This window comes from Monodelphis domestica, chromosome 4 (genome assembly GCF_027887165.1).
Source record: "Monodelphis domestica isolate mMonDom1 chromosome 4, mMonDom1.pri, whole genome shotgun sequence".
In the NCBI taxonomy this organism is placed as follows: Eukaryota; Metazoa; Chordata; class Mammalia; order Didelphimorphia; family Didelphidae; genus Monodelphis; species Monodelphis domestica.
The window spans coordinates 305,936,375-305,963,388 of record NC_077230.1 but is presented as its reverse complement, the minus strand read 5'-3'; the positions used below and the strand labels follow the sequence as shown (position 1 = coordinate 305,963,388).

The following is a 27,014-nucleotide window of genomic DNA, read 5'->3' as shown; positions in this document are numbered from 1 at the left end:
AGGTTGTATCTGAACTCAAGTTTTTTAGATTTCAGGTTCAATATTCTATCCACTCTACCACCTAGCTACCTTATTATTATTAAGAGACTAGGGTACTAACCTATGGGATTATGGGGTAAAGGTGAATTCCAGACAAAGACGTTTCTATACCATTAGATGGAGCCTCCCAAGTGCTCTAGAAAAATTTGAGAAGGAAAAGAAAGCTTCATGGGGAAGATAGTACCCTTAGGAAAGCATTGAAGGAAGAAAATGCTTCTCACTTGGCCAAGATGATAAGAAAATGTGTTCTGGATAAGAGGATTGTCCCTCCACAATCCACAAAAGAGGGAGAATATAGAACTACATTGTATGGAATATAGGGAAAATATAGTAGTCTAATTTGGCCAGAAAATGGAGTGTTTGAAGAGTAAGAACAGACAATAAAATTAGAAAGGTAGATTGGAATCCAATTGTGGAATGCTGTAAAGACTAGATTAAGGTGTATACATTTTTTCACCTATAGGGAATAGGGAGCCACTGAATTTTTTTTTTTTTTGCAGTGAGGGACTAAATATGGACTAATTAGGAAGATTCTTTTCTTTTGGCAATGGCATGTGATTGACAGATTGGAAATGGGGAGATCAATGAAGTCATTAAGTTAGTAGAGGTGACAAGTGAAGAGAGGATCTAAACTAGAATACTGGCAAAGTGTTCAGAGAAAGATTGGATATTGAACCATCAAAAATGCTGCCACACAGTTTTCTGGCCCTATTTATTGATGAAGGCCAGAGGTTGGAAGTCTTCCATTCTCCCCACCAGTTATGTACTCCACTATATATCAGGGGATTCTGGGGTAGTAATTCTCTCCTCTAACAAGACCCCTTTATGGGTGATAATAATTGTCTTCTTAAACTCTGACCCCTTTCCCTCATGACATATTTCAATGAAGTCATACTAGTATCGTATGTTGGAGTTAAAAACAAAAGAATGATTTAACTGGGCACAGTTCTTTACTTAGAGGAAGATAAATAGATAAACTGTGGTAAAAACAACCACCACATGGGTTAGGTACAATCCTCCAAACCAGGTAGCCCCTAAGCAGTCCATCAGTATACACCAAATACTAGACACAATAAACTTCTTTAACATTCACTCCCACCAGCAGTTGGCAAGCATCCCCAACACCATTCCTTCCATGATCTTTTAAATGGTGGTCAATGTCCAGTGAGTTAAGCTAACTTACAGCCTGGAGCACTTAATCTTTCAGGGCTTCAATTTTCTCATCTGTAAAATGATGGGCTTGGACCAGCTGATTGCTATGGTTCTTTCCAGTTCTTAATATTCTGTCCCATGAGCATTAGCAAGTCTTTTCTTTGGAATTCAATAGCAGTGCCATTCATGGAAGACTTAAAAAATTAGTAAAAAGTCTATATTTTCTATTTTTCATACACTTAGACCATTTTTTAAGAAACATGGACCTTTTTTTCTATATTTCAATTAAATCATCCTTTTAGTGGAATTTTACATTTTTTTTCCTCCCATGTTGTTTGGGTAAAGCAATCTTTTGTTATTCTGAGGCTGCTTTGCATGTACTTTTAATCAACACAACTAATGCAAAGTATGTTCTGTCTCCCTAAAGGGTAGCTTTCTGTGATTCATTTTGTGTTTGAATGAGATTGACTTTCATGAAAGTATAAATCATATTATTTCCCATTATATTCTTTTAACCAAATGTTGTGCTTTTAAATGAGGTAGATTCGGTATTTCAGAATGTATGAGCACAAACATTAAGGGCTATAGAAAACTTTAAAAATGTTCATTGCTATCTAATTTGATAGAGTATTAAAATTACATAAGTTATTTTGATCACTATATTTTCCTGTTGTAAAAGTTATCCACTCTATAGTTTAGAAAAACATTGACATATATTAAGAATTATTTTTTTTAATATATTTTATTTGATCATTTCCAAGCATTATTCGTTAAAGACATAGATCATTTTCTTTTCCTCCCCCCCACCCCCCATAGCCGACGCGTAAGTCCACTGGGCATTAGATGTTTTCTTGATTTGAACCCATTGCTTTGTTGATAGTATTTGCATTAGAGTGTTCATTTAAAGTCTATCCTCTGTCATGTCCCCTCAACCTCTGTATTCAGGCAGTTGCTTTTTCTCGGTGTTTCCACTCCCATAGTTTATCCTTTGCTTATGAATGGTGTTTTTTTTCTCCTGGATCCCTGCAAGTTGTTCAGGGACATTACACCACCATTTATGGAGAAGTCCATTACGTTCGATTATACCACAGTGTATTAGTCTCTGTGTACAATGTTCTCCTGGTTCTGCTCCTCTCGCTCTGCATCACTTCCTGGAGGTTGTTCCAGTCTCCATGGAACTTCTCCACTTTATTATTCCTTTGAGCACAATAGTATTCCATCACCAACATATACCACAGTTTGTTCAGCCATTCCCCAATTGATGGGCATCCCCTCGTTTTCCAGTTTTGGGCCACCACAAAGAGCGCAGCTATGAATATTTTTGTACAAGTCTTTGTGTCCATTATCTCTTTGGGGTACAGACCCAGCAGTGCTATGGCTGGGTCAAAGGGTATATATTCTTTTGTCGCCCTTTGGGCATAGTTCCAAATTGCCCTCCAGAATGGTTGGATCAGTTCACAACTCCACCAGCAATGAATTAATGTCCCTACTTTGCCACATCCCCTCCAGCATTCATTACTTTCCTTTGCTGTTATGTTAGCCAATCTGCTAGGTGTGAGGAAGAATTATTCTTAACTGAAATTCTCTGATCAATGTATTCCTACATTTCTTGTCATGGTCTGGCTATGGAATGATAAAATTTGTCAGTGCTCAATAGTACACTACATAATCTATCATGAAAAAACACATGATCCAATTCTATTGGTTTAAGAGGACAGAAACTTTTCTAGGGGCAGACTCACTCTCCTCCTATCATATAAAGATATTTTTGATTTATTTTGCAATGTATATATTTGCTTTTAAAATATTTGAAAACTATTTAAACTATTAGGAAAGATAGCACAGTGAATAGAGGGCCAGATCTGGAGTCAGGAGCTCTTGGATTAAAATCTGGCCTCAGACATTTCCTAACTGTGTGACCCTAGGCAAGTCACTTAACCCCATTGCCTAGCCTTTGCACTCCTATATTAGAGTTGTAGCTAAGAGAGAAAGTAAGGGCCTTAAAGTAAATAAAAGGAAGTACAACCTCTATACTAGTCAATTTAATTTCATGTTGAATTCCATTTCCACTGGACATTATACAACTCCTAGAAAGGATTCTTTGAGCTTGTTGTCTCTGACTCACATCTTCATCTTTTGCCATTTGGCTTCCAACCCACTATTAGAGTAAAAACTACTCCCTCCAATATAATATCATCAGCCATCATTTTTCTCTGACCTCTCTCTAGCATCAGATTCTGTTGGCTACACCCACCCCAGACACTCTCTCTTCCCTTGCTCCCCTTGACAATTGCTGTCTCTTGATTAGCTTCCAATCTAGGTGAATAATCCTTCCAAGTCTCCATTTTGGAATTATGAACCCCTTCTTCCTATTCATATAACCTCTACCATATTTCAGACCATCATTACCTCTTTCCTGGACTGCTGCAATAGCCCCCAACTGGTTTCCTTCCTCCAGTTTCTTCTCTTTCCAATCCATCCTTCATAGAGTTGCCAAATGGTATTCCTGAAACATAGACCTGATCAAAATTGTTCAATTGTTCTCTCCTTCTACTAGGAAACAGTACATGTTTCCCATCCTAAAATTAAAAGCCCTTCATAATATGGTTCTAGCTTATATTTCTAGGTTTTGTTTCCCCCCACATTTATTCTCTGCTCCAATAAAAATGGCCCAATAGCCAGTTATGACCACTGCACAAATGTTCTCCTTTCTCATTTCTGTCCAATAGAATGCCTAGCTTCCTTCAAAGTTTAGCTCAGATACTTCTTATATTCTACAAAGTCTTTCCTAGTTCCAATCAAGCTTCAACAATTATTAGCACTTTCTTCTTCCTGGGATTATTTGTATTACTTTGTGTGTTATCTGTGTTCCTTTATTTGTGAACATATTACATGCACCTTCCTCACTAGAACCTTGACTCTTGAGAGCAGGAACTTTTCCATTTTTCTATTCTCAGTGCTTAACCATGCCTTATACACTGTAGGCATTTAATAAATGTTTATTGAATTGAATAAAATTCAGTGAACCTGACTCCGTAGCAGCAAAAATAAAATAAAATAAAACCTTCATTGGTTTGATTTGGACATAATTTTCTTGTTAGCCAAGAGAGAAATAATGGCTCCTTATAAAGCCAGAGAGAGCCTGGAGCCAGTACTTTAGTTGTCTTGCACTTTTGACAGCCAAAGGTGCTCTTGGACAAATGCCTTGCAAACGTTTTTCATAGACCTTTATACCCCTTTGCCAGCAAATATGATGATGAGGTTTTGGTTTTCATAACTATCCAGATAATAAAATTACATTTATACAGCATAAGCATTTTCTGTGGATTAAATTAAATAACAACTAGTTTTATTGATGACACCATTTCATCTGATGGGAAGCCAAAGACATAAATGACTGAACTAGAAATTACTAAGTTTATGTAAAGTAATGTGCTCCTTTTGCCATGTTTCTCAAGATGTTAGAAATTGAATAAAGTCTAACCAGTTTGAATTCCCCAGTGGGGTGGGACAAGGGGAAGTATGCCAAGGTGCTGTATAATTCTGTTGGCATATATATCCTTTCTGATGCTGAATGCAATTATATTAGAATAGCTTTGAGGATGATCAGACAACAGTTGGACTAAAGCTAAACAAATAATCCTTCATAAAAAGGATACTTGAGTTTTTGATTGACTAACTTAAAAGTTGCTGATTGATAGGCAAAGAGAGTTTGATTTACTCTTCACAATGTGTATATATGCCTATGTCTACATATAATGGGGCAGCGAGGTGGCAAAGTGGATAGAGTGCCTGGTCCCAAGTCAGAAGGACTTATCTTCCTGAGTTCAAACCTAACCTCAGATCACTTAACTGTATTTGCCCCAGTTCCTCATCTGTAACATGACCTGCAGAAGGAAAGAGCAAACCACTCCAGTATGTTTACCAAGAAAACCTCAAATGGTTTCACAGAGTTAGACTCAATTGAAATGACTGAACAATAACGACAACAACAAATTACATATGATAATATTTCAACTTGTTCATTAAATAATAATGTAAAGTTTTAAATATTTTAAAAGATTTCATGAGCACCAAAAGGGATACTATGGTAGAAATGCAAAAACCTTTTTGCTGATACATTCTACTGTTAAATGTGTCAAGTAACCCAACTGGCAATTAACTAGGGACTTGATAGATATTTGTCTAGTTGGTGAACTACTCTAAGTTTATTTCTTCATCTTCAACATTTGTTTATTGATACTTTTATTTCTTACCTTCACAAGGTTCTTGGGAGGAAGATGCTTTGTAAAATGCTATATAAATGAGTTATGATTCTAGTAGACTACAAGCTCCATAAGCACAGTACTATGTCTTATCTGAATTTTATCCTAGACCTGTCACAGTAGCACTTAATAAGTGTTGATTGAACTGAATACTTTGCTCATAGGCAATAATATTATATCCTACTCGAAGCACATATTCAGGATGCTAATTACGCAGGGGTATATGATGACCCTTTTAACTATACTCTTCTTCCTTCTAATCCAGTTTGTCTCTAATGGCTTCAGATCAAATCTCTGTCATCCAGCCTTTTTTTTTTTCTGCTGCCTGATTAGGCACACCTGCCAAAACTCAGTTCTTCTCGTATTGGGTGGCACCTGATGGATGTACATGGGATTATCTATCCCTGTAGCATCCCACAAAAATGCTACAAGTTCTTGATTGGAACAGTCTGTACAAAATGAACAGGAAGAATAAAGAGCTCCTTCTGCCTCATGGAAAACATGAGTCAAAACAATATGGTTAAAAAGTATTTGGCTGACAGAGAATGCTTTTTTCTGTTTTATTCTTTGGGATTTTATTATTTGGTTTGAGGCTTTATGTATTTTGTATTTTTTTTAATGCTGAGGATATTTATATAAGACTAGTACCTTGTTCCTAAAGAGCTCCCTTAGTTAAACTATCTCTAGGTAATCATTTCTCTCTTTGCAAAGAGTTCTTGTCAATGGGTATAGATCCCTTCCATTGGTTTACAGCTTCAAAGAAGTCATGTTTGTTGTGGGAGGACTAGAGAGAAAGCAATATGGGCCCCAAATGGATGTAACTATACAAATTGGAGGATTGGAGCTTTTAGAGCAGGAAAAGACTTTAGATATCACCTAATTCAACCCCATTATTTTAAAAATGTGAAAAAGTTCAGAAATATGAAGTAAAGAGCCTAATATCATAGAAATTCTAAACTGTAATAGTGGAGATCATAGAAATTTAGAATTTCTTCAAAATTCTAATATAAGTGTGAATAATTCCATGTAGTTTCCAATTTTTCCCCTTATTTTGCATATGTCAACTTGTAAAATAGTTACCAAGTTGTCTAAGAAGTCAAGTGAAAATACAGTTTAGGATCTTTGAAAACTGAGGACTATTTCAATTGATAAATAGTAAGGTTATAGTTTCCGTTGTCTAGTTTCCATTGTCACCAAAGGTTTTAGGGAAGGATGTTATAAGAGTTTTTGTGAGTAAGTAAGTTTATCTATGTGTTACTTGACAGTTAGTGCATAAGCAGATCTCCAGGACAGATAAATTGTCACTGGGCAGCATTGGTGGAGAGAATTTCCACACTGAGGTCAAAGGTTATGCACAAGTCCTAAACAAAACAAAAGGACATCCATAAATGTATATGTTGCATTGTCTCTGCATTTTACCTAACAATTTTGAAAAATTGTACCTTTATTTCTTAAATTTTAAAAATGTCCTAAATTGAAGTAGATTGAGAGGAGTTATATTTTTATATGTAGCATATAGGATTAGAAAAATAAAAAGTATGTTTTCAGACCAAAAAAGATTCACCATTATGATGATTACAAAGAGACAGAGGCTGGATTTTGACATATAGCCATTCATGGAATGAGCAGATATCTAAGTAGCAATGATAAACACTACAAAACCAATTTGTGGTCATAGGAAAAAAAAAAAACTACATTAAGCAGAGATAATAACAATAACTAACATTTATATAGCATGTACTGTGTGTCAGGCCCTGTGCTAAGTGCTTTATAATTATTGTCTCATTTGATCATCACAACAATCCAGGGATGTAGGCGCTAGAGGTTGGTTGTTTAATCATTCTGGGAAAATTCCATCTTAAGACAAAGAAGCAGTATTCACCTTAAATAGTCTGTTAATTATGTTAACTCAATCATATAAATTATCCTAAACCAATAGTTATGTGCCTGTTGACATTTAAATACTTTTTATAAACCTCAATAATGATAATTGTGACTACTGCAGACATTTGGGGGGATTTAATTCATTCTATATTAGTACCAGTGAGCTTTCAAAAATGGTACCCACAGATCTAACTGGTTTGAATTTTTTTAAAAGAAAGAAAAGAAATATTCAAAACTCTTTTTATAAATTGTCCTGAAATGCAAAAGACATGGCATACAAAGGAAGTGTAATAAACAGAGCACACAGACAAGAAAGTAGGATAGAGAATGTCTGAAGCCTTGAGGAGAGCTTGCTGTGATGCACCATGAGAAACCTTAATGTCATGAGAAATGAGTTGGAAAATCCAGAGTTAGGGCATTCTGCTGATGCAATTAGAATGAAGGTCATAAGTTAGATCCCTATGAAAATGTGTTAATTTTGTTCTCTTCTGTGGCTGTCTCCTACTTCCTTGCCAGCCATTTAGGAAATCAAGTGACCTCATTACACCACTGTAGGTCACTGTAAATCCATCAACACTACTAATAAATGAACTCTAATCACATACACTACTACTGGTCAAAATCACCATCTTAGAGGACAGTATTATTTAGAGTAAAGACTCTGCTATCATTCTTACTATTAATAGTACTTATTTCCATTTTCTGTACATTCCCCAAACTGATTTACTGAAAATAATTTAACTTAAAGACCCAATACTTAAAGAAAAAATCCCTGAATACTCTACAAAGGAAAAAAAAGACCCACTTTTAATGGCTATTGAAATGTAAATTAATTTACTCAACTGATTTCTACTGTAAGGTCAATTTACAAATATGTAGTTGAATGCCTACTGTTTATATATGCTTCTGAGATGTTTACTGTGCTTAAGAAATGTAGGAACCATGTTGTTAAAGCTGACCTTAAATGACCTTAGCAGTCATTTAATCAAACCCCCTTTTTTTACAGGTGAGGAAGCTCAGGTCAGAGAGGTTAAATGTCTTTCCCAAAGACATATAGTTAATAAATGGCAGAAGTCTGATCTCAGGTTGGGTCTCTGCCTCTAAATTCAGCACCTATTTCTTACACCATACTGTCTCTGTTTTCAGTTGATGAAATAAGACTTGCCTATACCAAAAAAAAAAAAAGCTAACAATATAAGGCAGTAAATTATTAATTTAAAGAGCATGGTTAGTGAAGGATCCTAAGTTCATCCCATATGAGAATTGACAGAAGGAAATGAGAATGATTACTCTGGAGAAGAAAAAACTCAGAGGAGGTAAATTAAAAAAAAAAGTTTGAGGTATTTTTTTTAGGGGAAGATAATTTTGCTTTTGTTCAGTAATGTCTGACTCTTTTAAAACTCTATTTTCTTAGCAGAGATACTGGAGTGGCTTCCCATTTCTTTCTCTAGTTCATTTTACACTGAGGAAAACAAGGATAGTGACTTGCCTAGGATCACACCGATAAGTGTCTGAGAAGAAGTTTAAACTCTGGCCATCCTTTCTCAAGAAACAGCACTCTATCCACTGTGCCATCTAGCTGCTCTAGAAGTATATATAGACACATATACACAGACTATATGTGTGTGTGTATTTCTAGCAGCACAACTCCTTAAAACATGTGTATTTGAACTTTATTAAAATATTTTTTAAAATATTCTATAAATTAGACTTTTGATTAGATTTTCTCTTCCTTATTTCATCAAAATTAGAGTTTTTATTATCGTGAATTCTTTTAGATTACATTTTTACTTCTGCTCTTGATAGTCTGGATTCCACTTAGTAACATACATGTGGCAATACTTTAAAATCAGGCTTATTTTTAAAAAATAATCATTCTTTTTGAGGAAAAAAAATCATTAAGAACACCTAAGTATTACCTGAAGTTTTTATTTCCAAAATTCTATGATCTTCTCATGAATGTAATGGAATAAATAAATCCCAATGCACAGCCCCTGAAGACTTCATCAGATAGGTCAATGTGGGATAACAGCAGCCTCACATAGTGTTTTAGTCTTTGCGCCTCATATATGGAAGTCAACCTCAGGTTTCTAGTGAACTGATGAGGAAACTGCATCACAGAAGGATTCAATGACTTTCCTCAGAACTAGAAAGCAAGAGACAAAGCAGCATCTAGAATGTATAGCTGAGTCAATTCTGCTAAATTCTTTGGGGAACAAAATCAGATGAACTGTAGATTTGTTATGTGGAGAAGCTAAGCATTTTCATTTTTCAATCGGTCATGACCCTGAGTCAGTGAAGCTTCAGAAATTTCTTTCTCCATTCATTCCTTTGCTTAGACAGTGGAGCTACTCCTTTTCCCCAGAAGAGCAGTCAAGTGAAAGCAGAGCTCTTGGAAGTTCAGAGTTTTCCAAGGAACAAGCATTTCAATCTTTCCCACTTTTTGCCCCTTTCCCATAAGTCTCATGGTCTGTGGAAGGCATCATTTATTTAATGAAGCTGCTGAGGACAGGCGCTATGGTTGAAGCTTCAAGGTAGAGGAATACAACAAATAGTAGAAGAATAGCAAAAATCCATATAAGGAATACTTTCCTTCCCTACCCTTTCTTAGAAGAAATTATGATTTCTCAGAGGGGAGGGAAGGAAAGTATTTCTCCAGAGTGGTGAGCCTTGTATTATGAGGTCCTATGCTCAAATAAACAAAACAGCTTACAGCAAGGCAAAGCATGAACCATGGTTGACACATGTGTGGTTTTTCTAGAGCTCCACCACACTGTATTTGGCTTCCAGCAATGTTAGTTCTCAGGAGCAGAATTGTTGAGTTGCTTTCTTTCTTCATGGCACTATGACTGCCACAGAGGCAGTACTATGAGAACAAATAAAACTGTCAAAATGTGTTTTTTGTAGCTCTTAAAGCATTTTACTTACTATTGTGCTAGCTACTTAGTATACAATGAAAAAAGAAAAATTTCAAGTTATTCTCCCAAAATGTCATTTAACATTTGCATAGATCTTTTTTGAAATGCTGATACTGACAATAATTTATTTTATCCCCAAAATTTGTTTTGCTAACCTAGGGTAATATACCCTAAAAAACATTTATGTTTGGCTGGCAGATGTTATTGGGAGCTACTGGCTACATAATTAAGAGAAATGGCAGGGCCTTTTCCAACTCAAGTTCATGGTCTACAATCAAATTTTATAATGGCTAATTATGGTGAATTATTACATTTGTGTCACTAGTTATTAAGAAAGGATTCTGGGCAGCTGTATGGCTCAATGAATTGAGAACCAGGTATAGAGATGGGAAATCTTGGGTTCAAATCTGGCCTTATCTGTGGGACCCTAAACAAGTCACAACCTCAATTGCCCACTTCTTACTGCTCTTCTGCCTTGGAACCAATACTTGCTATTGATTCCAAGCCAGAAAGTTTGAGTTTAAAAAAAAAAGAAAAAGAAAGAAAGGAATCTATTACTTCATTGAGTTATGAAGGCATTATGACTTATACCTAAAGTCTATCTCAGTAGCCACCTGGGGTGCTCAGTTTAGAAAGCCTCTTTTGAAATTAAAAGGAAAACACAGATAAGCAGGACAGATTTGAAAGCAGCATTTTGAACTTATTATATACTTTTTAAAAACCACACGTTATGTAACAGGGATTTATGGGTTCTAAAAGTTCTAATTTCTAAATGTTCTAACATTCCCCCTTTCTTTGGTATATCAGACGGCTAAATTCAGAACGAAATGAAATTTTAAATTAAAAAGTTTGAGATCTACTTTTCCATAATGAGCTAGTGATAGAGAGTGAAAGAGCCTAAGTCCAAAGCCCAGCACTACCACTTTTTGACCTAGGGCAAACCCTTTACCTTGTTGGGCCTTAGTTTCTTCATCTAAAACCAGTGAGTTAGACTGGATGAATGACATCAAAAGCTTTTTCCACTTCTAAATCTGTGATCTTCCCAATGTTTAATGACCTCCTGCCTAATTATCTTTACCTGGCCCTCCCTTCACCCTTTATATGTTCACTCCTCACTTTTCCCTAGGACAAGTTTCCTTTCATCTCTGGATGAGTTTATTTCCCTCTGTTCCCTTGCCTATTTGGGACCCTCTGTTTATTCTGTTCATGTCACTGCCTTTCCTTTCTCCCTCTCTTTTAAGTTGGTAACTACCTGTAGGACTTTATTTATCTGGACCTCATTTTCCTCAGCAGTAAAATAAGACATTTAGACTAGATGATCTCTGAAATCTTTTCCAAATCTAGATCTAAGATTCTATATTCTGCCTTTGTCAAAAGTCCTGTTGCTTAACAGCCTATGTTACAAGAGGGAAATGGGTTTATCTTTCAAGTGATAACAGGATCTTCTGACTCTGTCTCAGATGTGGTGACCTCTTCTGTTTGGAACATGTCAAAAAATTAAACAGTTATTTCTTCATTACCACCTCCTCAATTATATTAATCAAAAAAACTATTAAAATTTAAGTGTCCAAAGGATATTATGACTAAGAAATGAATCATCTACCATCCTTAAACCAGTCCCCCCACCATGAGTTACAAGCAGATTGTGCATTTCGGGCAAATCTTTTCAAATATTTGCGTGGTAATCAAGTGAAATCCCTTTATCCTCCTTCAAAGACATGAAAACAGTTGAGTAAATGGAGAGTTGGGTTTACTGACTTGCTCAAGGCTACAGGGCTACTAAGAAGCAGAATCCTGTCTTCTAGGACCAGATTCAGCATTGGATCCCCTAAAATCCTACTGCTTCTCTCACAAAACTTGTTGCTTTGAGGCAGAGACCTTCACAGGCTACATACATCCTTGACTAACTTCCATCCTTCTCTGACAGGTTCATCCCAGCTCTTGCTAGATCAGAGAAGCTATGGTTGTGTTTAGCCTGAAATTTTTAGGGTCTCTGTCCAGGTTTTCCCAGTGAGCCTTAGTATCTGACCTTTGGTTTGTTCCCTTAACGTCTTCTAAATAACTCTGTCAGGTTGAAACAGTGCTCTACTGATATCTCCACCTTTCCACATACATACTGTCTTGTGCAAGGGTTATTTCACTTTTTTTTAAAGCAGCAGTCCTAAGGACTCTGTGTATTCTGTTTTCAGACCGTCGAAAGAAACTCACGTCAAAGCACACGTGAGTACAATGATCTGACAGTGATTCATCCAAGCGTTAGAGGAAGGGGACTTCTTATAGAACTGTTATAATTGGCTGTGTAATCTTGTTTGTAGAAAACGGGCTTTGATGGATGAACTTCTGTTCCCTTACATTTGTATTTATCTAACAGAATTGTGGTTAGGAAATGATCCAGGATTTAAGAGGTCAAAAAGTGCCCTGTTTCACATACTGTAGTATTCTCTCATTTTACAAGACAGTTTTTCCAGGCAGGTGGTCTAATGATCATTTAGAAAATCTGTGTTGAAAATGGTTACCAGAAAGACAGAGCTTTGGATTGGATCCACTCCTAAGTTTTTTGATTGACTTGAGATGAGAACATGGATAGTTGTGCTTTGTGAGTGGATGGGGAAAATGCTATTTCTTAAAATGGTTTTCATGTACTTATCTAATGCACGTGTTGTTATAATGTGTTTTTCCAAGTAAACATTAGCAATAAAAATTCAAATAATGCCAGCTTGAATTTCTGTAGCACTTTTATTCCTGAGAACTCAAAATACTTTCACACAGATTATCTACTTTTATCCTCACACTATCCAAAGGAATGAAGAAACAAAGAAGGGAGGGAGAGACAAAGTATCATTATCTCTAGTTTTCAGGTTTAAAGCTTACCTTTTTCTTTTTAATAGTCCTAGCACACAGAGACTGTATCTTACATTGTAATAGTGAGGCATGTCCTCATACTCGGTCATCTCAGCCTCTGGTGTTTTGGTAAATAACACATTTTGTTCTACTAGTAGAGACCCAGCTTTGTGTTCTTAAGAGTCTATTTTGTTTTCTTTTTGAGCTCTAAATATTTGTGGGTTCCACAAGAAGATTATAACAGGCTTCTTTAAACGCAATCCATGCTAATGAACTCATTCCTTACCCATTTCTGTACACAATTACGTGCTTTCACTTCACAGTTTACAGAAAATCATTTGTGTAATTTTATTAATAATAGGCACAACGATAACTTATTCTTCTTTGCTTTGATGAAGAAAGATTTGTGAGACTTTGTGACTTTTTGATTCATATTTTGATTCATTTTTTCACCCTTCCTCCCCAGAAATTGAAGCAAAAGAAGCGTGTGACTGGTTACGAGCTGCTGGATTCCCACAATATGCTCAACTCTATGAGGGTATGTTTACATTTTTCATTTCTCATTCAAAGAAAATAAATTTGCACTAGCCTAATACCAGTGCCCTAAGATTCCTTTTCTCTTTCAACAATTTCCTCAGTCCCTCATAGGATTAATAGTCTAGGACTTGGAAGAGTTCTCAGAGGCCATCAATTCAAATCCCCTTCTTTAATAGATAATGAAACTGAGAAAAGTCAAATTAGTGGAAAGTTTTGAACTTGGGTCCTCTCAGTCCAGAACTTTCTGCTATACTGGCCTGTTTAGTGGTTATGGCACAAAATGTAGAGCCAAGAGACCTTAGTTCAAATCTTGTCTCAGATATTGTATGACTTGGAACAAGTCACTTTACCTTTCTCAAACTCAGTTTCTACCTGTAAAATGTGGATAATAATAGTCCCTAATACAGAGGGTTGCTGTAAAAGCCAAATGAGATAATGTAAAAAGCCCATTGCAAACCTTAATAAGCTCTACAAATTTTAGCTATTGTTATTATCTTGTGCCATAAGGCTTTTACATGGGAATGCAAATACAGTTGTAATTCAGAAAAAAAAAATCTATTCTTCCTTTGCCTTCTTTTCTTCCTTTGCTTTCTTTCCTTCTTGCTTCTCACTAATTCCATTAGCTTCTTATCATAAGTCCCAAATCTACATTTTCTCTATAGTCATCTTTTTGCAGTATTTTAAATTTCCTCCTCTTCCCTATTTTTGCTTTGCTATGAATCTTGAGAAAATGGTTTAAATTTTCCTAGAAATCATATCAGTGTGTCAATACTTCATCATTAATTTGGATCAATCATCTTATGTAGAAAAAAACATCTCAATAAACCTTTTGGATCAAACATTATATCTAATTGCCCATGAAACTCTTCCTTTTTAGTGTAATAGTTAATAAGATGGCCCACCTATCCTTAAAATAATATCAATTTCACTAACTATAGCCAACACTACTGGAACATATTTGTAAGCAGTGGTGTTTTTATTTCTTGATACTCTACACATTGGTGTGTAGAATAAAGAAAATGAGCTAGCTCAAGATTCTAGCACTGGCTTTAGTTACCTGTGACATGCCACTATAGCTGTTTTCTACTATTTCCAGCTATAAAATATTCCATTTCCTTCTATCTCTGGAATATGAAAAATAAAGGGGGGGAGAGCTATGAGCATTTTCTGAAATCTTTCAACAAAAGGCTCTTTGTAAATCCAAAATATTCTTAGTTTAAAATTAAAGCATCCATATATAATTAATGAGAAATTCATATACATCTTCATAAAACTTTGTTTCTCCAGGTACATATAAGCAAATGTGTTGACTATATTATGAAAGAAACACTATTTATCTTAACAGTGGCTAAAATTCACTTTTATAACTTTGACCACCAGAGGGGGAATAGTTTTCATCATTGTAGGTTCCAGTTTGAATAAAGACAAATGAGATATAATTTATCTTGAATTTATGGTCTTTGAGAGCCAAACTATAGTATAGCAAACAGAAAGGAAAATAATGCTGAGAATTAATACACTGGCCCTTTAAATGTGACTATAACAGAATTCTGAGACCTGATCTATAAGCCCACCATACATGATAGATTGTACTCTGGAGAGTCACCAGGTGGCTGGGATCCCACGACATTCTTGGGGCAGAGCATAGTGTTTGCTGTGCTGCTAATTTCTCAGTATAAATATTAGGGTGGTTAGTTGTTTGTAATAGAGTGGGCAAAGAATACTCTTGGGCATTTCTTTATTATCTTTAATTTTTAAAAAGAGTGTTTTAAGGCACCTGGAATTTTGAAGACATTTTAGACACTAAAGTTTAAAAAAAATTCTCCTTCCTGAGAGGGAATGTTGCATCTATTCAGCAAGACAGCTCTTAAATTCAGTTGGACATGAATAAGTGGCCTTTGTACATATGTCAACTATAAGAATGTTTCTCAGAGGCCAGGTCAACCTACCTCTCTGATAATGTGGAGATAGAAAAGCTCTGACTGCTTAATATTTGAATCATACTCAAGGTCAGGCTCATGATTGTTGTCATAGTTTAAATTTTCTTCACATTATTAAAAGCACTTATCACGTTTACAGTAAAACCATCTGCTCTCTAAAATTATGTCAACAACTTTTACCCAGGAGTAACTACTATTTAGTTTAATGGCTTATATAGGATTTTAGTTGGTAAAATACATGTCCTGCATTTCAGAAACAAGCTGTTAACTCAAATGTTTGTGTGTATCTTTTTCATAGATTCACAATTTCCCATCAACATCGCAGCTGTAAAGAAAGATCATGATTTTCTTGAAAAGGACCTTGTAGAACCTCTTTGCAGGTAAAATACATGGAATGTTTTTGCATATCGTCTTTTAGATTCTAGAAGGACTCAAAATAGAATGGGTTGGGGTCACCTCCGTTCTGACACATTTTCAATCAAAGAGTATAGTGTCTTGTTTAATGCAAAAAGTAAATGATAATGTGATACCTTTTAAAAATGTACTTCAACTTATTTGCTAGTTCATTCAAAAGACTGTGCTTGCACAGTTCACTCAAGGATATTTATTAATACCTACTCACTGCAAAGTACTTGGGAAGGGACTAAATAATAGCTTAAATTTATTTGTATCATCTTTATACAGATGACTCTCAGGTCTGTAATCTAGCCACATCTCTCCCTGAGCATCACTTAATTGCCTATTGAACATTTCACAGTGGATGTCTTGAAAGCATCTTAATCTCAACATGTCTAAAATGGAATTTGTCTTTTCTCCTAAATCCTCTCCTCTTTCCAAACTTGCCTGTTTCTGTCAAGAGTGCCACCTTCCCTCCAGTTACTCAAATTTGTAATTTCAGCATTATTCTGAACTCCTCAACTTTGTCACCCCACATCCAATCAGTTGCCAAGTCTTTCTACTTTTATAACATCTAACACATCCTAGCCTATCTTTCCATTCATGCAGCCACCATCTAAATTCAGGCCATCATCACCTCTCCTACAGATATTACAAAAGCATCTTTACTGGTCTCTCTGCTTTACTCTAGAATTTCCTACTCTAGAATATTCCACCCTGATGCCAAAATAATTTTCCTTAAGTACAGATCTGACTATATGACTAGCCAACCAAACCCAGAGTCTTCCTATTGTCTCATCTGTTCAGTTTTTAAAATTCTCCGCAGCCTGTCTTTCCAGCCTCTTTGGATATAATTCCCCCCTTCTCACTGCACAAGCCAGCAAAACTGCCATTCTCTCCTTTCCTCACTCATTCCATTCCATCCCTTCACACTAGCCAACCACCATGCCCAAAACTCACTCCCTCCTTCCCAAAAGGTATAATTAGCAATGTCAAATGTGTCAAGAGAGGTCAAGAAAGAATAAGATTGAAAAAATGCCTTAGAGTTTAGTAATTAATAGCATATTAATGACTTTTAAATGTGAAGTTTAATAAAGTTGTAAGAATAGAAGCCAGATTGAACATGATTATAGGTTGATTGGATTTAGTCCTGGAATTGACTTTGGAGGTCTCTAGTCTAATCTTCTCATTTGTATAACAGGCTCAGAAAGAGGAAGTAAAGAAATTGGATGGAAAGGCAATGTAGGCAGCTGATGTAAACTACATGTTTAATAGGGATTTTGCGGAGTTGAATTTTAGTGCTGAAAGAAAATCCAGAAGACATCTGCTCTGATCATCTCAGTTTACAGTTGAGGAAACTGAGACCCAGGAAGTTATAGTGACTTGCCACAGATCTTGTTTTTCTATATGTTGCTATATTTGGCAATTTAATCTTTTAATTTCAAAAAGTAACTGCAAGAACTATAAAGTTACCTCATGAGAATGGAGAGTTCTTTCCTCTTCTCCTTTCATCAGTAAGAAGAGCCTTGCATCTCTAATGGCAAAGCAAAGGTGATAGAAAAATTGACAAGTAATCAGAGGTATACATGTGCTAAATTACACATGCCCCATCATTTCAGCTTGCCTCACCCTATAGCAGATATTTATGGTAACATTTAGGTTTCCCTTGCAAAGGAATAATATAAAACCATCTATTTAAAGGCATCTAGGTAATCAAATCTGCCCGTAGACACATAAACTATGTAACCCTACACTAGTCCCTTAAATTCTGTGTCTCAGTTTCCTGAACTATAAGATGGGAATAATAGCACCCACCTCCCAGAATTATTGTGAGGATAATATTTGTAAAGTATGTATAGTACAGTGTCTGATACATGACATAAGCTTAAGAAATGTTTATTCTCTTCTTCTCTACCTTCCTTTGATCAAATGTGGTTTCTGTCTATAAAAAAAGTGCAATACCATGTGTTTAACAGGGTAGGTAATACTTCAAAGTAACTTTTACTCACAAATCATGGAGCTAGATAGGTGGAACTAGAGAGGGAAAGGCAGGATGGAAAATGCAGACCGTTTGTGAGAGATTAGATTATGGAAAGCATTTTTTTGGCTGAAGATAATCAAAGTGAGTGAAGGTGCTAGCAATTGAGGATCTCAGAAATGCTAAAAACAGAAGCAATTTCTTACCAGTTATTGCATATTTTCCCATTTCACCATAAGATGACATGGCTATAGCTGACTAATACACCATGAAACATTTTGGATTGTATTCGTCTAAAATATGAGGATGTTTAAGCTGTAACTGTGAGTCATATTAATTAGATGAGATTCTTAAATGATAGGTCTTAATCAAGGAGCCAAATAATAATCATATATTATAATGCTATATGTCTACAAAGGACTCTAGTATTATAGAAAACAGTGTGAATGTCATTATGAATGTCAGGCAGACGAAGTGTGAATTCTAATTCTTGTCACTTGTGAGTTTTAAACTGCTTCCTGGCTGGGGACTGCATTTCCCAGCATGCCTCAGGGGTCCCTCCCTCCTACTTCCTGATTTGGGATTGGTCTTGAATGAACCAATCCCATGCTGGGGGAGGGACCACACCCCTTATTTCCTGGCATGGGATAGGTCCTGAATGCTAGGGAGAAACCACACCCCCTACTTCCTGGTTTGGGGATTGTTCTATATAAGGACCAATCCCTAGCCTAGGGGGCCTGGCTCTCTCTCTTTCTAGGAATGAGGGTAATGAATGGGGAGAGGAGTAGTGAAAGTGGTTAGTTAATTTCAGCCTGGGAAAACTGGTTACCTTTTGTTTAAATAAAACATTTATTTAATGCTTTATTTGCCCCATGTGCCACAAACTTTGCGCCTCAGCCTTTGGACTTCAAAGCCACATGAGGGTACATCAATAGATGATAATGCACAAAGACAATTGTCATTCTCAGTCACTGAGAAACTACCTCTATCTATGTAGCCTTGGTTAAGTCACTGACCTTTTCTATCAGGATATCTTCTTCTACAAAATTCTCTGCTGGAGTGTTTTGAGGGAGAGTCATCAAAATGGTTATAAAATGCTTTTCATATATAGTTCTAAGTAATAACTATCTCTGCCAAGAAAACAAAGGCCATTCTCTTTAAGATTCTGTGACTTGGCATGGATAGGTGGCTCAGTGGATTGAGAGTCCCTAAAAATGGGAGGTCCTGGGTTCAAATGTGGTCTTAAACACTTCCTAGCTGGGCAAGTCACTTAACCCTCATTGCCTAGCCGGTACATACTCTTCAGCCTTGGAATCAATACTTGGTATTGATCCTAAGATGAGAGGCAAAGCATGGTTATTGTTGTTGTTCTAAGTTTATGACCTGGTATTTTACAAAGGAGAGTTAGGGAAGATGGATTTTTGTCATTCTTAGACATCATTTACCTATAATACACACATTTCTGGATACCTAATTTACTGTGTCTGAATACATGGTACCGATCATTAGTGTGGTACAGACTGGGCAACAATTTTATTCATGTTTTTGAAATAACATACTTTGAAGACTTATGTATGATTCACCCTAGTTATTGAATGGGTGTGACTCTCTCTGCATTTATTTATTTATTTACAAAGAAGCCAGACAATAGAGTGCTATTGAAATGGGACAAGCTTATAAAAAAGAAGCATGGCAAGAAATTATTGTACTTGAAACATTCCTAATGGCAAGATTCGCTTCCAAAAAATATTTTCAATCAAGGAAAAGCTTTGGCTTGAAGTTTGCTTAGACCTTCCATAGAGTAGAGAAGCAGGAGAGAAACATCAACTCATGGGGAACAAAGGAGACAAAGGGAGCCCGTCCATTGTTCTTGAAGATCAAAAGGAATTACCACTGAAGCAGCAAGCTGAGATGAGTGGACTTGTCTTCCACAAGTGTCAGTGAGTTGGCAAGACAAAGAAAATTCCAAGGATAGATTGGGATTTTTTTTCTTATTGGATTGAGTTCTGCCAACAAAACACAGATTCACCATCTTAAAAGCAGCCACCAGTAGACAGAATGAAGGCCTTTCGGTGGAGAGAAGTCAATGAATAGCAAAAAACATTGAAATCAGCCACTCAACTCAAAATGTATGGTGAGTAATGATGGATGCCAGGCTACACTGCAGTAAAATGCTTTCATTCATTTAGTTTGCTACCAGCCAAGGCAGGGGAAGAGGAAAGAGGAATCTGGACTGTTCTATTTTTTATATTTTAAAGGGTTTTTTAGCTATACTTTTAAAATACTTATATGAAATGCCAAGATTGATGTATTCCTATAGATCCCAAAAGTCTAGACTTTGCTTGAATCTGGATATATTTAGCTTTTGGTCAGACTTTTTTTTTTTACCAATGTGGTAATGGAACTCCCACCCTGAGATTCCCTCTACATGTGCAGCTCCTCCATAATGTGTTAGAGGGTTCAATGATTTGATTAGGGTCAAATGGGATGTATGTATAAGAAGCAAGGCTTGAATCTAGGTCTTCTTGATTCCAAAGCAAATCCTTTATCCATTATGCCATATTGCCTCTGTCTTTGTTATTGTTATTAAGACATTTTTGGTTGTGTCCAACTCTTTGTGACCCCATTTGGGGTTTTCTTGGCAAAGATCCTGTAGTGGTTTGCCTTTTCCTACCACAGCTCATTTGAAAAGTGAGGAAACTGAGGCACATAGGATTAAGGGACTTGATATTGGGGTAGTTTTCCATATCCTTCCCCAACTCATTTGGCAGGGGAGGAAACTGAGGTAAATGGGGTGAAGTGACTTGTCCAGAGTCACACAGCTACTAAGTATCTGAGACCAGATTTGGATTCAAGAAAAGGAGTCTTACTGACTCCAGGCCTGACACTGTGCCACCTAGCTGCCTCACCTCTATCTTAAAATGATTATTTTTAGTCAGATCATCAGTACACTCAGGATCTGATAGTCAACTGTTTTTTTGATTATCATAGTTACATAGCAGCAGAAATTCTGACTAACAGCTATATGCACAAGTTTTCAGGAATGAGTGAGATAAAACTGTTTGAGCTAGAGGTCAAATTGCCTTTTTCCCTGTGCCGTGTATTTTGGATAAAATATGTCTGTTTCATTCAGACTGCTGCCACGTTCTATGTTCATATATAAAAACCTTTCCAAGTAAAAGATAAAACTTTTGAAAATGGATTATGTGTTCAAAATATAAACGCAGCTACAGAGTAACAGCCCTAGAAGGATTTGGAGAGATATAGGAAAGCTCACACCACATACAGCTCATCTACAAAGTCATTGGACTCTAAAAGGGGAAGTAAGTGGAGGACAGGAGGATTTCATTGGTAAGCTTGTAACTGAAGATCGCGTACAGCATTATTCTTTGAGTTTATTAGCTTATGTTACTAAATAGATTCAGAATTTAAGACTATAATGTTGAATTTATTTTTTATTTCTGGATGGCAATTTTAGTGAAATGTAGATACCAAATAAATGTTATTAATGAGTAACAGTGTCATTCAATAATTTTTAGTTGAGTTAGGGGGGTACTCAGGGATGACTATTACCTTTGGCTTCACAGCTTGCTGAGCCCTTTTCAGGGATGTTCATCTATCTTGGTCAAACATCAAGGATGCCAAAGTCATCTATTGCTTCCTGGGTCATTTCCAGCCATCCTAAGTTTTGTCTTGCCACTGGACTTTGATGACTCTGCAAGAGAGAGTACAGCTGTGGATAAGTGAAGAATTTATACCCAAACATGACAGAGAGAACATTACAAGATGTAAAATAGATAACTTTGACTCCATTAAATTAAACTATTTTTGCACAAATAAAAATCAATGCAAATAAGACCAAAAAAATAAAATAAAATAAAATAAACTGGGGGAAAATCTCTATAGCAAGTGTCTTTAACAAAGGCCTCATTTCTCAATAGAGACTTGAGCCAAATTTATAAGAATGCAAAGCATTCCCTAATTGACAAGTGGTCAAAGGATATGAACAGGCAATTCTCAGAAGAAGAAATTAAAACTATCTAATATAAAAAATGCTCCAAGTTATATTTAAATTAGAGAAACATATATTAAAACAACTCTGAGATACCACTTAAAACCTATCAAACTGGCTAACATGACAAAAAATGGATAATGATAAATGCTGGAGATGATATGGAAAAATTGGGATACTGATACACTGTTGGTGGAGCTATGAACTGATCATTCTGGAGAGCAATCTAGAACCATGCCCAACGAGCCATGAAACTATGCATTTCCTTTGACTAAGCAATACAATGACTAGGTCTGTATCCCAAAGAAATTAAAAATAGGGGAAATGGACCCATTTATACAAAAATATTTATAGCAGCTCTTTTTGTGGTGGCAATGGACTGGAAACTAAAGGGATGTCCATCAATTGGAGAATGGCCAAACAAGTCTTGGAATATTATTGTGCCATAAGAAATGACAGAATGATCACAGAAAACATGGAAAGACCTATAAAGTGGTAAAAAGTGAAGTGAGCAGAACTGAGAGAATATTGTACACAGTACAATAAAGTTGATGATCAACTGGGAATGACTATTATTAATAACAAGGCAAGAATCTAAGACAACCCCAATGGATTCATGACAAAAAATGGCCATACACTGTCATAGAAGGAACATATTGAGTCTGCCGATTAAAGTGTACCATTTTTCACTTTCCTCCATGAATTTTTATTTAGTGTAAGCAATATGTATCTTGTTTCACAATATGGAAATATGTATTTTATGATAACAAATGTACAACTTATATTATCTACCATCTTGGGAAGCAGTTAAGGATGGGAGATAGAGAGATAACATGGATTGTAAAATGTCATAAAATTACTATTAATAACCAACTTGCAATCTGGAAAAAATAAATGTAATAATTTTTTTAAAAAGAGATTACAACTGACAACTTTGTACACCTTTCTCTCACTTAAATCCAATTCTTGAGCAAGTCAAAACATCTCTTCATGATGTCAGTGAACCTCTTCAAAAAAATGAAAGACAGGACAACAGATTGTGCATAGTGCCAGGCGACGAAGCAAGAATGCATAACATATACTCAGCCATTATGGGTTTACAGTCTAGATATATACATACATGAGTAAATCTATAAATTAGAATGTGTTTGGTACAGTAAAGAGAGGTATAAAGTACAATGTTATTCATAGGGGGAAAAATGTTCCTGGAAGGAAAGTGACATTCTAATTAGGCTTTACCAATTGAATTGGGCAGGTAGAGTTAGAGGGAAAATTAGAAATAAACAGGACATATTAAAGGAATGTTGAGTGGTCTAGATAAGATACAGACAAGAGAATAATAGGAGGAGAGCCTAAAAATGTAGATTTGAAATCCAGATGGAAAGATTGGGGTTTCACTCTTTGGTGGTTGGGACTCGAGTGGAGGTCTTTGAGCATAGCCTAAAATGATCAGTTATACTTCAAGAAGATGAATTTAGCAGCACCTGGTAGAACAGACTGGAGGAAGGAAAGATAGGAAGCAGGACAACTATACAATCTCAGCTATAAAACTAAGGGAAATAAATAAGCATTCTTATAGTACCTACTATGTGCCAGATACTATGCTAAGTATTTTATAAACATTATCTCATTCAATCCTCACTGGAAGGTAGGGACAATTATTATTTCCATTTTACAGTTGAGGAAACAGGCAGGGGTAGAGTAATTTGCCCAAAATCACACATCTAGGAACTTATTTAATTTACCAAATGGGGTCATTAAATTTTATTATTTATTGAACTCGGTTCTTCTTGAATAAAGAACTAGCACTTTATGCACCATACCACAAATGCATCAATAGTAGAGACGTCCTTAGAAGTCATTTATTTTAACTTATACCTGAATAGAAATTCCCTCTACAACATTCTAAATAATTGGTCATCTTAAAACCTCCAGTGAAGGGAAATTTGCTATGTCCTGAAGTAGCCTATTCCACACTTTCAAACTGCTGTAACTTACTTCTCCTGTCCATGAGTCCTCCAGATTCACTTTTCCAAATGAGATCCATTACATCTTCCTTACAGGATTCTGGGGGTGGGGGTGAGGTAACCCCAAGGGTTCAGAGGTATGTCTTTCTATTGCTATTGGCTCAAGCTCCCTTTCTTGTATGTTTACTCTACTGTTTACTACCAGTGATTAATGACCCTGTTCCACTTAAACAATTAAGGTCAATTAGCTTTTATAAAGCAGCTAGGTGGGTCAGTGGATAGCGCCAGGTAAATTCATCTTCCTGAGTTCGAATCTGAGCTTATATACTTAGTAGCTGCATGACCCTAGGCAAGTTACTTGACAAGCTTCCTCAAGTGAAAAATGAGCTGGAGAAGGAAATGAAAAACCTCCCCACTATCTTTGCAGATAAAATCCCAAATGGGATCACAAAGAGTCATAAAGAGCTCAACTGGCACCACTTTTTACAATTGGATATTTACTGCAAAGAGATAGCAAGAATAGAAATACAAATATTCCCCCCTAACACTTAGAGGTACACTCATCTCCAGGGCACCTCAGACCCCAGGGAGAATAAACTCAAATTTAAAGCTATTTCTATATGCCATTGGCTCCATTCAAATTCACTTCTAAATGTTTCCAGACTCTTGGGTGAATCCTTATCTCAGCTATTCCTAATCCTAATCTGATCTCACAGCCCCAGTGCTAAAATGGGTTCCTATTGCTTCTGGTCAGTTGACTGTAAAACCTGACTAGATTCTAGATTCTGGACCTCTGATGACTCACTAGGCTGACCTTTCAAAGCTAAAGGCAGCTCTCTCCAATAATTCTTAACCTAAAAGCAGAAAGAATAAATGCAAAAAATACATCTATCTATCTCTATCTCTCTATCTCTCTCTGTATCTGTGTGTGTGTGTGTGTGTGTGTGTATGTGTGTGTATGCCACAGCAGGGTCAAGTGCTAATGAGCCACATGATAGTTGGGCACCCACCCAGTTGGGAGAAAGTCCTGAGGCTTCTCTCCTCCCATAGAGGTCTATAGTATTCCCTGCTTCTGCATTCTACCATAGTCTGTCAGGAAAGAGTCAGACAAAGGCTACTCTTCACATGGTTAGTGGACAAGATCCAATTACATAATGTCTGTGCATGATCCAAAGTCCACATTGGGATTTCATCAGCTAAACATGCTGTGCATGGGCTCATTGGCCAGTTTTCCCTCTCTGGCAAGGAAGGAAATCTGCCTCTCCAAAACTCTTCTACCCAATTCTCTTAGGTCTGCCAGAAGTCTGATCCCTCTTCCAAATGACATCCTCCCAAATTTGAAGAGCTCTCTTATGCCTCCTCTAAGTCTTCTTTTCTCCTGGTTAAACATCACCATTTCCTTCAGCATGTCCTTAAAAGTCATAAAAACCAGCATTTTCAATATGCTGGTAACCTTCTTTGATACACCATCTTGTCAGTATTCTCTCGAAAATTCCATCTCTAGAGCTGAACATAATACACAAAATGCATCAGTATGTATTTATTAAACACCTGCTATGGGCCAAGCACTGTGTTAAAGCCTTGGGGGATATGTAAAAATAATAATAACAAGGTCCTGTTCTCAAGAAGTTCACAATCTGAGGGGGATAATAATTTTGTCTCCTTTTAGTCTCTTTTTTGCTAGTTCATTTATTTTAACATTCATTTTTTTTATTTTAACTTTCAACTTCTCTTCCTCCCTTCAACCCCTCTCCCACCTATTAAGAAGGTAAGGAATATGATAACTGTTATACATGTAAAGTCATGCAAATCATGTTTCCATATTAGCCATATTGTAAAAAAAAATGGCAAGGAAAATAAAGTGAAAAAGATATCCTTCAATCTTCACTCAGAGTTCATCAGTTCTCTCTCTGGACATAAATTAACATTTTTCATCATAAATCCTTTGGAATCATCTTGGATCACTATGTTGATCAGAGCAGCTAATTATTTTTTCACAGTTGATCATTACAATATTTTAGTACTGTGTACAATGTTCTCCTGGTTCTTCTCATTTCACTTTGCATCAGTTCATCTTTCAAGTTTTTTCTGAAAAAAAATCATCATTTTTTATAGCACAGTAATATTCCTACAAAATCATATATCACAATTTGCTTAGCTCTTCCCCCAAATGAAGGACATCCCATCCATTTCCACAAAAAGCTGTTATAAATATTTTTTGTATATCTAGATCCATGCTTTTTTTCTTTATCTCTTTGGGATACAGACCTAGTACTGGTATTTCTAGTCAAAGGATATGAAGTTTTATTAGTCCTCTGGGCATAATTCCACATTGTGGGAGGTAACATTTAAACAAATGTGCTCTGATCATTGGGGAGTTCTGGACACTGTACTCTTAATGTACAACCTATGATCACATTAGCTTCTTTGGCTATTACATCACTGACACGTGACCACACTTTTGACAAAAATATTTTTAGCCTTTAGTTCACCAAAAAAATCTACAATCACTCTCCTAGGAACCACTTTCTATTCATTCTTTACCTATTCTGATGAAAATTGGTGTGTGAGTGTACGCGTGTGTCTGTGCTCCTCTGGAATATCACAGAGTACAACTGCACACATAAAGATTGCTCTTTGGTTTAAGTATGGGAAAAGAATGATATATAATAACAATTAAAATTTTAAAACAGTAATAATGAAAATAGGCATACAAGTTGACATTTTATTAACTATTATTTTAAAATCCTCTACACAAATATTTTTCAACACTAAAATGTTCATATAGAGACTTTTGTATTCTTTTCATACAGCCCAATATTACAAAACAGTGCACCCAGTAAATAATTATGGGTCTTCACAACAAGCCTGGGCCTTTTATGCAACCACTGCTACATGAAATACTTTACATTTCTTCCCCTGAAGATAATTTTCCCATCTGTGTCTACATTGCATTATTATTTTCTGAGTTCTCCCTAAATGCTGAAGGGCAAAGATTCTGGCTGTTTCTGAGTTTTAAAAACATATATTGAATACTTCATGGTGCTCCTTCTTAAAAATCTAAATAACAAGAACATTGTGAAAC

At 36.1% G+C, this 27,014-nt stretch overlaps 1 protein-coding gene across 10 annotated transcripts in view; it reads left to right on the top strand.

Moving 5' to 3' along the window:
• STARD13 (StAR related lipid transfer domain containing 13) overlaps positions 1–27,014 on the top strand; it is a 799,642-nt gene that overhangs the window by 703,731 nt on the left and 68,897 nt on the right. For all 10 annotated transcript variants that reach the window (XM_007495305.3, XM_056825164.1, XM_056825162.1 and 7 more), the window contains 2 exons: positions 13,566–13,637; positions 15,875–15,956. In XM_007495305.3, coding sequence (XP_007495367.1) covers positions 13,566–13,637; positions 15,875–15,956 — 154 coding nt within the window. The remainder of the gene's footprint in view (positions 1–13,565; positions 13,638–15,874; positions 15,957–27,014) is intronic.